The sequence below is a fragment of the Oncorhynchus nerka genome, linkage group LG3 (genome assembly GCF_034236695.1).
Source record: "Oncorhynchus nerka isolate Pitt River linkage group LG3, Oner_Uvic_2.0, whole genome shotgun sequence".
NCBI lineage: Eukaryota > Metazoa > Chordata > Actinopteri > Salmoniformes > Salmonidae > Oncorhynchus > Oncorhynchus nerka.
The window spans coordinates 6,898,303-6,910,801 of NC_088398.1; the positions used below are offsets into that span (position 1 = coordinate 6,898,303).

General features: G+C 43.1%; 1 protein-coding gene and 1 long non-coding RNA gene across 2 annotated transcripts; one reads left to right on the forward strand and one right to left on the reverse strand.

The window, feature by feature from the left end:
* Positions 1–393: 393 nt before the first annotated feature.
* LOC115140780 (cell division control protein 42 homolog) lies at positions 394–10,976 on the reverse strand. Its single transcript, XM_029679116.2, has 6 exons — positions 10,887–10,976; positions 3,480–3,584; positions 3,182–3,254; positions 2,868–2,977; positions 1,510–1,707; positions 394–1,351 (listed from the first exon to the last, which is right to left on the reverse strand). Exons 2-6 carry the CDS (start codon positions 3,582–3,584, stop codon positions 1,262–1,264), a joined length of 576 nt encoding a protein of 191 aa, XP_029534976.1. The 5' UTR covers positions 10,887–10,976; the 3' UTR covers positions 394–1,261.
* LOC135563849 (uncharacterized) lies at positions 4,096–8,680 on the forward strand. Its single transcript, XR_010460606.1, has 2 exons — positions 4,096–4,547; positions 7,560–8,680. It is a non-coding gene; the product is annotated as an uncharacterized LOC135563849 (long non-coding RNA).
* Positions 10,977–12,499: the final 1,523 nt, after the last annotated feature.

Here is a 12,499-nt window from a genome sequence, read left to right on the forward strand (position 1 = left end):
CGTTATACATTTACTGTATTTATGATTCTTGATTTCAGTGTAGTTGGTCTTTATATATTTACTGTATTTATGATTCCACTGTAGTAGGTAGTTGCAGTCTTTATACATTTACTGTATTCATGAGTCTTTTGCCACTAGTCTTTTATTTATTTGTACATCAATCATCCTGCGGCCCCTCCTCCTACCCCTCAGATTCCACCAGTAAGGATACCTGTCCCATCCCCCCAGTCCGTCTGCATCCATGTTGCTTTAGTCCAACACTAATAAAACCATTGTGATGCATGTTGCTCGTGTTCTGCAGTCGACTTGGTCAAATAAACTTGTTTTGACTACAGTTTCTTCTATGATGTGTGCTCTATACCATCATGTGAATTACACACTAACTCAATGACCAACTGTGTCAGTTACTATTTTATTAAAAACATTCTGCAATTACAAACATCCAGAAGTTGACTAGGAAAAGGTTATAATCTCACCATCATTGTTATTATCAAGATTAAGATCAGCTATTCAAAATAGTACAGCTTAATGTGTTATACTATCAACCAATCACAATCAAGTTGGTAGTCAAGCAAAAAAAAAAAACGTTTTTAATTACTCCCAAAAGAATATAATATACGCTAAGAATTTCCCAAAAGAAAATTATAAAATTAATACATCATACATGACACAAAAAGAGATAAAAAATCATATATATTCAGTTCTGTGTTGCCTTCAGAAGGCAGTAAAATCTGAGGCGAAAATGCACTTGGTGTGTCCCAAAAGGAAAAGTGACCATTCCAGCATGCTAGCCTGGTCAGGAGTGGAAACAAATCTTGTGTTCTCCCCCTCCCTCCTCAAAGTAGCAACAAAAGAAAACAATGTCAATGAAGTGTTTCCCCAAGGTATTTATTTCATTTAAGCTAGGCACAAAGGCAACATGATGGGCAGGTAGGAGAGCCCGCCCCACAGAAGTAATGTTAGGGTAAACACTTCAGATGTCTAAAGTGTATCTGGAGAAGGAGACGAGATGAAAGTTCTGTTGATTCCTTCCCCTCTTGTATTCTTTACTTGAAAGACCAAATTTCGCTCTCCTCTCCATTTTTCAATACATATTAAGAAGGCACAGTGCATGAATGTATCGGAGTCTCGATGCCATTTCATCTCCTTCCTTTTCACTCTTTTTTGTCCTTTTTCAAGCTGTTGATCTGCTTCTCTTATTTGTAACCAACTCGCCTATTCTTAACCCTGCCCCTCTACCGCTCCTTCTCTCCTCCTCCCTTTATAACAGGACACAGCGTTTCTTGGGTTTAGTCTCAGGAGGTTCCAAAGCTGCCAGGATGGCCTCGTCAAACACATTCTTCAGCCCCCTCTGAGAGAGAGAGGAAAGAGGGAGAGTTTGCATTGACTTTTCATGGTTTATAAATGTATTCTAACCTATTTTGTGAAGTACAGCAATGTTTCAGCCACCATGGGTCCTTATCAGCTCTTTTCCCCTCTAACAATGTAACATTATCCTTGGTTTCTTACCTGCGTGAGGGCGGAGCACTCCACATATTTGACGGCCCGGAGGTCCCGGGCCAGCTTGTCTCCGCTCTCAGGGGATAGGGGCCGCTGTTTGTTCTTGGCCAGCTTCTCCACAGTGTTGCTGTCGTCCCTCAGATCCACCTGGGTGCCCACCAACAGGAAGGGTGTACGAGGACAGTGATGGGAGATCTCTGGAACCCACTACAGGGGTCGAAGAATACAGAGGTCAGAGTGTGTACAGAATCAGTTCATATGCTCAATTCAAAATCATTTTTACATTTTAGTCATTCAGCAGATGCTCTTATCCAGACAGAGTTACAGTTAGATTCATCTTAAAATAGCAAGGTGAGACAACCACACACCTCAGTCGTAGTAAATACATTTTTCAGCAAAGTGAGTGCTAGTAGGACAAGACAAGTGCATGCTCTTTCTTTTTTTCCCCATGAGCTAGCCCCTAGCCATTCTGTTTGTAGATATCAACAGAGATAGATGTAAGCCAGGAATGGGCAACTGGAGGGCCGCGGATCAATTTCCCAAAATTAGTTATATATATATATTTTTTTTAGGAACTCATTCGGGGTCTCAACTTACTGTTGAGAGTTACAATAGTATAATACAATATTGAAATATGGTTGTGAATCAGAAGTTTATTGTGTTATGTTAGTCACTGACAGCCACTGAATTAGCTAAGATTGGTAAATTTAGAATGGTAAATTAGTCTATCTATCTGTAGTAATCATGGCCGAATTACCGACCGGGAGGGCCCCATTAAATTGTCACGCTCACTCAGATATCATATTAAAAACTGCAAACATTTCTCTCCACACTATGGCAAAGTGTGTAGAATTTAAGAACATTTGCTGTAAAACTACACATTCTTCTCTCGCAAAATTAGTAGAATTGCATGAAATGAGTTCTAAAATTGTAAAAATCTTCTCTCTGCCCCATGGCAAAATGTATAGAATTGAAGCAAACTTAATTTAAAACTACAACATTTTATCTACACTCCATGGCAAAAATGTGTAGAATTTCAGGAAATTAAACTAAAACTTCAAAGTTTTGCTCGCAAGACAACTTAGGGCCCCCGAAAGGCTATGGCTGGCTCTGACTGCATGTGTTGGAATGGATGTGGGTACACAGACCCGTGTGCCACTGCGGCCCCATCAAAGTTGCCCATTCCTGATGTAAGCAATATGAGGATGACTTCACATAGCCTTCCAATGGGCTTTGGGAGATCTTCTGCCATAACAGAAGGTGAAGTGGCTAAGGAAAGGGTTCAGATCCATCATCTAGAAGTTTCTCTATGGGTAATAATACAAGGTAAAAAGTTGAGGTGTGGCGACTCAGAGACCAACACCGACCTTCTCTCGGACATTCTCAAAGGATGAGGGTGAGACGCAGGAGAAACAGACGAGGAAGACATCCGTCTGCGGGTAGCTGAGAGGTCGCAGCCTATCGTAATCCTCCTGACCTGAGACGACCAATCAGAGGAAGAGAACGCTGTGACAATGAAACTAATGTGATATTGAACGATTCAACTGGTTGAGTTGCATTTACAAGACATCATATGTTCTCAAGAATGAACAAAAGCAGACTAGGATTGAGTTGTAGCACAGCGACTGCTTAACAGAAGGAGGTACAGACATAAAAGCATAAATTGACAGAGACAGATTACCTGCTGTGTCAAAAAGCCCAAGTGTGTAGGGTTCCCCTCCGATCATCACCGTCACTGCATAATTATCAAACACCTGCACACATGAGACACACAAAAGAATTAGTAAAAAAGTTCAAGGGATGTTACCCATCTTTAATTATTTCATGAAGCAAATGTAAATCAATAAGCTAAACGTTAAGGTGTTAAAGCCCATTCTACCCTCCCACTCAGCTCTCTGGACATCACCCCACTGACCTCCACAGTGTTTAGGGTGTGACTTGTTTGCCCCTACTTACCCCCTCATCTGCCCACCTCTTACCGTAGGCACGTATTCTGAGGGGAACTTGTTGGTTGTGTAGGAGATAAGTAGACAGGTCTTTCCTACAGCTCCGTCCCCCACCACTACACACTTTATTGTCTGCATCTACTCGGCGAGAGAGACAGACACAGATAGACAGGACACACATACACCAGTCATAACATAGTAGAGTTCATATCTTATGAAAGACAAAATTGAGACCTTGCTTGTAACTCCATACAATAACAGTAACTGGGAAACTAAAAACAACACAACCAGACAGAGTGGAGATGACAACAGCACCGTGATTTGCAATAACACTGTCTGCCTGGCCTGCAGCCTATTGATGTACAGACAGGTGATGTTCATGGTGTGTTAGGCTAATGCTCAAAACATGGGCATCTACTGATCATCAAACCACAAATGATGCTTGACCGCATTTGAAACATGTTGATTGTCACTAACTTCTACTAGCCACCGGAAGGAGGTAGAGACAGACAGGTAAACAGACAGGGGTCCAGGCAAATCTAAATATGCCTGGACTACCCAAAAAAGTGTGTCTGTGACAAACTTGGTGTTATGTAACAAAAAGTTATTTCCAGTTACTGCTAGACAACGTTAACTTCCGCATACTTGCATAGCAAAGACATGGCAGGGAAAGGGAAGCGACATGATGTAGTCATGACTATTTGTTGCGTTTTGACGGATTTAAGATTCTAATTTCAAATCGTTACTTCTGCTGAATAAGTAGATAAACACATTAGAAACGGGTAGTCTATATCTAGCTGCTTTTAGCAACGCTAGTATTTCTACACTAGTGATGCTAGGAATTATCTTGCAAAAAAACGCTATCGTTTCCGGTCACAACTTGTAGACTTGTTTACGTGCGGTTTGTTTTTGATGTTTCTTTGCTACCTGCCAACTTTATGGCTTTTACTTTTTAATTACCGTCTTGTATTTTTACCTCGTTTTTTCATTAAACTTTTTCACCCTGGACGCTTTATCTGGACATGGTTCTACAGGACCTCCACCAGCCGAAGCTAAGTAAAGGATGAAACATCGTCTGTACCACCAATAAGTATAGATAACGTGAGTAGTATAAATCCCTCGCATGATCCCCTCAACCGGACAACTTTCTCAAGGCTTCTGAAAGGAAATGCTGTAGGAATGCTCAACCGGTGTCGCTCATTCAGCCGACAGAAACTTTCAACCGGTTTTTCGCATTAAGCAACGGGTCAGAGGCCGAGCCTTCTCTTGTCTCTACTCCTCCCGTTACGGGGTCTGATACGCCGAAGCCTCCCACCATTAGCTCTGACAAATTGAACACCCTAGTCATTGGCGATTCCATTACCGTAGTATTTGATTTAAAACTAATAATCCAGTGATCATACACTGTTTACCAGGGGGCAGGGCTACCGATGCTAAGGCTAATCTGAAGATGGTGCTGGCTAAGGCTAAAACTGGCGAGTGTAGAGCGTATAGGGATATTGTTATCCACATTGCGGTGTTCACTTTATCAATCTCACTGGAATAAACACCTCCTCCGTTCCTGTCATTATTGAAAGAGATTGTGATATCTCACATCTCAAAATAGGGCTACTTAATGTTAGATCACTCACTTCCAAGGCAGTTATAGTCAATAATCATAATCTTGATGTGATTGGCCTGACTGAATCATGGCTTAAGCTTGATGAATTTACTGTGTTAAACGAGGCCTCTCCTCCTGGTTACACTAGTTACCATATCTGCCTTCCTGAAGACAAACAATGTATACGAAACGCTTCAGTCTGGTTTTAGACCCCATCAGAGCACTGAGACTGCACTCGTGAAGGTGGTAAATTACTTTTTAATGGCGTCAGACCAAAGATCTGCATCTGTCCTCGTGCTTCTAGACCTTAGTGCTGCTTTTGACACCATCGATCACCACGTTCTTTTGGAGAGATTGGAAACCCAAATTGGTCTACACAGACAAGTTCTGGCTTGGTTTAGATCTTATCCGTCGGAATGATATCAGTTTGTCTCTGTGGATGGTTTGTCTAAAGACAAATCAACTGTAAATTTCAGTGTTCCTCAAGGTTCCGCTTTAGGACCACTTGTTTTCACATAAATACGCATATATATATATATACATACATACGCATATATATATATATATATATATATATATATACACACATATATCCGTATATATATATTTTTTTACCTCTTGGTAATGTCATTCGGAAACATAATGTTAACTTTCATTGCTATGCGGACGATTACACAGCTGTACATTTCGATAAAACATGGTGAAGCCCCAAAATTGCCCTCCCTGGAAGCCTGTGTTTCAGACATAAGGAAGTGGATGGCGGCAAATGTTTTACTTTTAAACTCGGACAAAACAGATGCTAGTTCTAGGTCCAAAGAAAGTGAGAGATCTTTTGGATCTGACAATTAATCTTGATGGTTCTACAGTCATCTCAAATAAAACCGTGAAGGACCTCGGCGTTACTCTGGTTCCTGATCTATCTTCTTTTTTCTTTTCTTTTCTTTACCCCCTTTTCTCCCCAATTTCGTGGTATCCAATTGTTGTAGTAGCTACTATCTTGTCTCATCGCTACAACTCTCGTACGGGCTCGGGAGAGACGAAGGTTGAAAGTCATGGGTACACAACCCAACCAAGCCGCACTGCTTCTTAACACAGTGCGCATCCAACCCGGAAGCCAGCCGCACCAATGCGCCGGAGGAAAACACCGTGCACCTGGCCACCTTGGCTAGCGCACACTGCGCCCAACCCGCCACAGGAGTCGCTGGTGCGCGATGAGACGCACACCCCTACCGACCAAGCCCTCCCTAACTCGGGCGACGCTAGGCCAATTGTGCGTCGCCCCACGGACCTCCCGGTCGCGGCCGGTTACGACAGAGCCTGGGCGCGAACCCAGGGACTCTGATGGCACAGCTGGCGCTGCAGTACAGCGCCCTTAACCACTGCGCCACCCGGGAGGCCCCTCTGATCTATCTTTTGACGAAGATAAAGAATATTTAAAAGGACAACCTTTTTCCATCTTCGTCACATTGCAAAAATCAGAAACGTTGTCAAAAAATAATGCAGAAAAATGTATCCATGCTTTTGTCATTTCTAGATTAGACTACTGCAATGCTCAACTTTCCAACCACCCGGATAAAGCACTAAATAAACGTAGTGCTAAACACGGCTGCTAGAATCTTGATTAGAACCAAAACATTTTATCATATTACTCCAGTGCTAGCCTCTCTACACTGGCTTCCTGTTAAGGCAAGGGCTGATTTCAAGATTTTACTGCTAACCTACAAAGCATTACATGTTGGCTTGCTCCTACCTATCTTTCCGATTTGGTCCTGCCGAACATACCTACACATACGCTACAGTCACAAGATGCAGGCCTCCTTACTGTCCCTAGAATTTCTAAGCAAACAGCTGGAGGCAAGGCTTTCTCCTATAGAGCTCCATTTTTATGGAATGTGAGAGATGCAGACTCGGTCTCGACCTTTAAGTCTTTATTGACTTTAAGACTGATCTCTTCAGTACGTCCTACGATTGAGTGTAGTCTAGCCCAGGGGTGTGAAGGTGAACGGTAAGGCACTGGAGCGACGAACTTCCCTTGTCTGGCCGGTTCCCCTGTCTCCACTGGGATTTTCTGCCTCTAACCCTATTACAGGGGCTGAGTCACTGGCTTACTGGTGCTCTTCCATGCTGTCCCTAGGAGGGGTGCGTCACTTGAGTGGGTTGAGTCATTGACGTGATCTTCCTGTCCGGGTTGGCGCCCCCCTCGGGTTCGTGGGCTATACTCCTTGTCTCAGGGTAGTAAGTTGGTGGTTGAAGATATCTCCCTAGTGGTGTGGGGGCTATGCCTTGGCAAAGCGGGTGAGGTTATATCCTGCCTGTTTGGCCCTGTCTGGTGGTATCGTCTGACAGGGTCACAGTGTCTCCCGACCCCTCCTGTCTCAGTCTCCAGTATTTATGCTGCAATAAGTTTGTGTCGGGGGGGCTAGGGTCAGACTGTTATATCTGGAGTATTTCTCATGTCTTATCTGGTGTACTGTGTGAATTTAAATATGCTCCCTCTAATTCTCTCTTCTCAGAGGACCTGAGCCCTAGGACCATGCCTCAGGACTACCTGGCCTTTTGACTCCTTGCTGTCCCCAGTTCACCTGGTCATTCTGCTGCTCCAGTTTCAACTGTTCTGCCTATGGCTATGGAACCCTGACCTGTTCACTGGACGTGCTACCTTGTCCCGAACTCTCTACCGCACCTGCTGTCTCGAACTCTGAATGCTCTGCTATGAAAAGCCAACTGACATTTACTCCCGAGGTGCTGACCTGTTGCACCCTCTACAACCATTGTGATTATTATTATTATCTGACCCTGCTGGTCATCTATTAACATCTTGGCCATGTTCTGTTATAATCTCCACCTGGCACAGCCAGAAGAAGACTGGCCACCCCTCAGAGCCTGGTTCCTCTAGGTTTCTTCCAAGGTTCTGGCCTTTCTAGGGAGTTTTTCCGAGCCACCGTACTTCTACATTTGCATTGCTTGCTGTTTGGGGTTTTAGGCTGGGTTTCTGTACAGCACTTTGTGACATCGGCTGATGTAAAAAGGGCTTTATAAATACATTTGATTCATAGTCCGCTGGAAGCCAGAGGTTAAATAAAATGATATTTAAACGTACCCTGCCGATTGTCCTTAAGGTTAAACCTTATACTGGGGGAAATTGAGAAAAAACATCTAATTGAACAAATTAAACATACTTTCCAAAAGTGGGTCTGTTGTAGACCCACTTCCTCTGCGCTTACTTCATGTCAAAATAAAAGTCCTGCACGTGTGACATACATGCACACAAAAAAAGCAAGATCTTGTTGGGGATTTTTATTTTGACATGTAAGCAGAGAGAAACTGACCTCGCTGAGGAACTGCATGGGTCTGTAACAGACCCACATTTGGAAATGCTGGTTAATTAAACGTTCCAATATATGTATTTTTTCTCTAACAAATTCACCCCCTGCATAAGGACCAAGCCTACAGACATTCGACAGAGTAAATTGAAATGAATTGTATTTATCTTCTGGCGGACCAGTCAGGTTTTTTGCAAGCTAATTCCCAGCAACGCTAGTGTGTAAATACTAGCGTTGCTAAAAGCAGCTAGTCTATACCTAAATATGTGAAAGGAAATGGCATCGCTTATGAATAAACAATCAGCTCTACAGTTATGGCTTAACTAAATTTGGCAGACAGCAAGTGAACTGGACTGGGGGACACCGGACATAGGCTGTGCTTAGACTGGTTGATTAATTCTGATATTTTGACCAATCAGATCAACTATGAAGAAGTTTTAAAAAATCAAACAGCTGGAGGCGGGGCTTTCTCCTACAGAGCTCCATTTTTATGGAATGGTCTACCTACCCATGTGAGAGACGCAAACGTGGTCTCAACCTTTAAGTCTTTACTGAAGACTCATCTCTTCAGTGGGTCATATGATTGAGTGTAGTCTGGCCCAGGAGTGTGAAGGTGAACGGAAAGGCTCTGGAGCAACGAACCGCCCTTGCTGTCTCTGCCTGGCCAGTTCCCCTCTTTCCACTGGGATTCTCTGGCTCTAACCCTATTACAGGGGCTGAGTCACTGGCTTACTAGGGCTCATACCGTCCCTAGGAGGGGTGCGTCACTTGAGTGGGTTGAGTCACTGATGTGATCTTCCCGTCTGGGTTGGCGCCCCCCCTCTGGGTTGTGCCGTGGCGGAGATCTTTGTGGGCTATACTCGGCCTTGTCTAAGGATGGTAAGTTGGTGGTTGAAGATATCCCTCTAGTGGTGTGGCGGCTGTGCTTTGGAAAAGTGGGTGGGGTTATATCCTTCCTGTTTGGCCCTGTCCGGGGGTGTCATCGGATGGGGCCACAGTGTCTCCTGACCCAGCCTCCAGTATTTATGCTGCAGTAGTTTATGTGTCGAGGGGCTAGGGTCAGTTTGTTATATCTGGAGTACTTCTCCTGTCCTATCCGGTGTACTGTGTGAATTTAAGTATGCTCTCTCTAATTCTCTCTTTCTCTCTCGGAGGACCTGAGCCCTAGGACCATGCCTCAGGACTATCTTACATGATGACTCCTTGCTGTCCCCAGTACACCTGGCCGTGCTGCTGCTCCAGTTTCAACTGTCCTGCCTGTGATTATTATTATTTGACCATGCCGGTCATTTATGAACATCTCGGCCATGTTCTGTTATAATCTCCACCCGGCACAGCCAGAAGAGGACTGGCCACCCCACATAGCCTGGTTCCTCTATAGGTTTCTTCCTAGGTTTTGGCCTTTCTAGGGAGTTTTTCCTAGCCACCATGCTTCTACACCTGCATTGCTTGTTGTTTGGGGTTTTAGGCTGGGTTTCTGTACAGCACTTTGAGATATCAGCTGATGTACGAAGGGCTATATAAATAAATTTGATTTGATGTGATTGGTCAAACGACCAATTAGTAGAGGAAAAGGTGGACCTGCTTGTCTAAATACACTCATTTTTCCCAGAAAAATGCAAGGACAGTAAGCATGCCATTGCATAGCTACAGATTGTTACACCAGACAATGTGATTTAACCATAGATTTTGGGGATCCATTCCTGGGAGTTACAGGTTAGGTACTGTTTGGCGTAGCACAGAGAGTTTTCGACCAACCTTAATTTGGCAACACTAAAATGGCGCCATACACATTATTTTAATAACTGAGCATTTTCTAAATTCAAACGCAACACCTGCAACTGGACACAGTCATTTTAAAATATACATGTTTGACCGAATTGACAACGAAGTTTGTAAAGATTATATCATTAAGGTTGGTCAAATTATCTGCGCTAACGTTTCAGCATACAGTAACCTGTAACTCCCAGTAATGGATACCAACAATATTTGGTTTCACACATTATATTGTGTAACAATCTGTAGCTAGCCATTAAAGTCTCAGTCTAAAAATGAATGTGAAAGTTAAACCTTACAATTTGCTCTACACTGTATGAAGTGTCAGGCAAAAATGTAGCAATATTTTCATACCAAACGTTGGCTACCGGCTTTCGGGAGACACTGACATGAAGCATACAGCTAGCCAAATAATTATGGGTAAAGTTAGATTGTCATAAAACATTGACGATAGTTGGTTATTTTGTACAGTGTAAAAACATTCGAGACTGCCCGCATATCATGAAACTTTTCAAAGTTATGACAATGCGGGTTGGCTGGCAAGCATTGCCCCTCGGTTAGCCTGTGATTGCTAATTTCCTAAAACAGTCGCTTATGGTCGTTAACGACAATATAACAATTCAACGTTTCTTACGTGAGTAGGCACTAATGTATAACGATGGACGAATCTATACTACAACTGTCTTCACATGTATTCAACTAAAACTATTTCATTATGCCCGTTTTCAGAAAAGTACTCACCGTTTTTCTCCGGCAATTAGGCGTTGGTTACATCCGGGTTTGACTAGACCCCTTCTGCGCAGCTGCGAGCGAGCGAGGATCCCCCCGGGTCCTTGTGACAGTGCTGCCATCTACCGACACAATAGAGTAATAAATACAATACAATCTAATTGTATGATCGCATACATATTTAGCAGATGTTTTTGCGGGTATAGCGAAATGCTTATGTTCCTAGCTCCAACAGTGAAGTAGTATCTAACCATTCACAACAATACACACAAATCTAAAAGTAAATTAATGGAATTATATAAATACTAGGACGAACAATGTCGGAGTGACATTGACTAAAATACAGTACAATACAATATATACATATGAAATGAGTAGAACAATATTCTAAACATATGTCTATGTACATAAGCCTCTAAGGTGCAGGATTGAGTGACCTGGTGGTAGCCGGCATCTAGCCAATAGTGTGTATGACGATGACTTGCAAACATAATATCAACAACAAATAAATCAACTTCATAAACGTGACATTCGAAAGGGTGGAATGGACTGGAGTGAAAACTGAACCACGTGAGGATAGGAGTACAGTGGAAATGCACACCATCTAAAACCACAAAAAAACACTACAGCTGCACCATTGAGAGCATCTTGACTGGCTGCATCACCGCTTGGTATGGCAACAGCACCACCCTCGATCGCATGGCGCTACAGAGGGTGGTACGGACAGCCTAGTACATCACTGGGTCCGAGCTCCTTGCTATACAGGACCTCTATATCAGCTGGTGTGAAAGGAAGGCCCGGGAAATCGTTAGACTCGAGCCACGTAAGCCATAGACCTCTCTCTCTGCTTCCGCACGGCAAGTGGTACCAGTGCATCACGTCTGACACCAACAGGTTCCTGAACAGCTTCTATCTCCAAGCCATAAGACTGCTAAATAGCTAACAGAATGGCTGCACGGACTATCTGAGTTGAACCTTGTATTTAAAAAAATAAAATGTTTTGCACTGTCTCTATGCACAGTCACAGTATTATACACACTAACTGACACTCCAACACACACATAACATGCACATACATTTATACGGACTTTAGACAGTCTTGATACCTATTCACCTTACCCACATACATACATACAGTGCATTCGGAAAGTATTCAGACCCCTTCACTTTTTGCCCATTATGTTACGTTACAGCCTTATTCTAAAATGGATAATTAAAAAATGTTCCTCATCAATCTTCAAACAATACCCCATAATGAAAAAGCGAAAATAGGTTTTGATGAAAAATGAAAAAAACAAATACCTTATTTACATAAATATTCAGACCCTGCTATGAGACTCAAAATTGAGCTCATGTGCATCCTGTTTCCATTGATCATCTTTGAGATGTTTCTACAACTTGTTGCAAATTCAGTTGATTGGACATGAATTGTAAAGGCACACACCTGTCTATATAAGGTCCCACAGTTGACAGGGCATGTCAGACCAGAAACCAAGCCATGAGGTTGAAGGAATTGTCCGTAGAGCTCTAAAACGGGATTGTGTCGAGGTTCAGATCTGGGGGGGGGAAAGGTACAAAACATTTCTGCATCATTGAAGATCCCCAAGAACACAGTGGCCTCCATA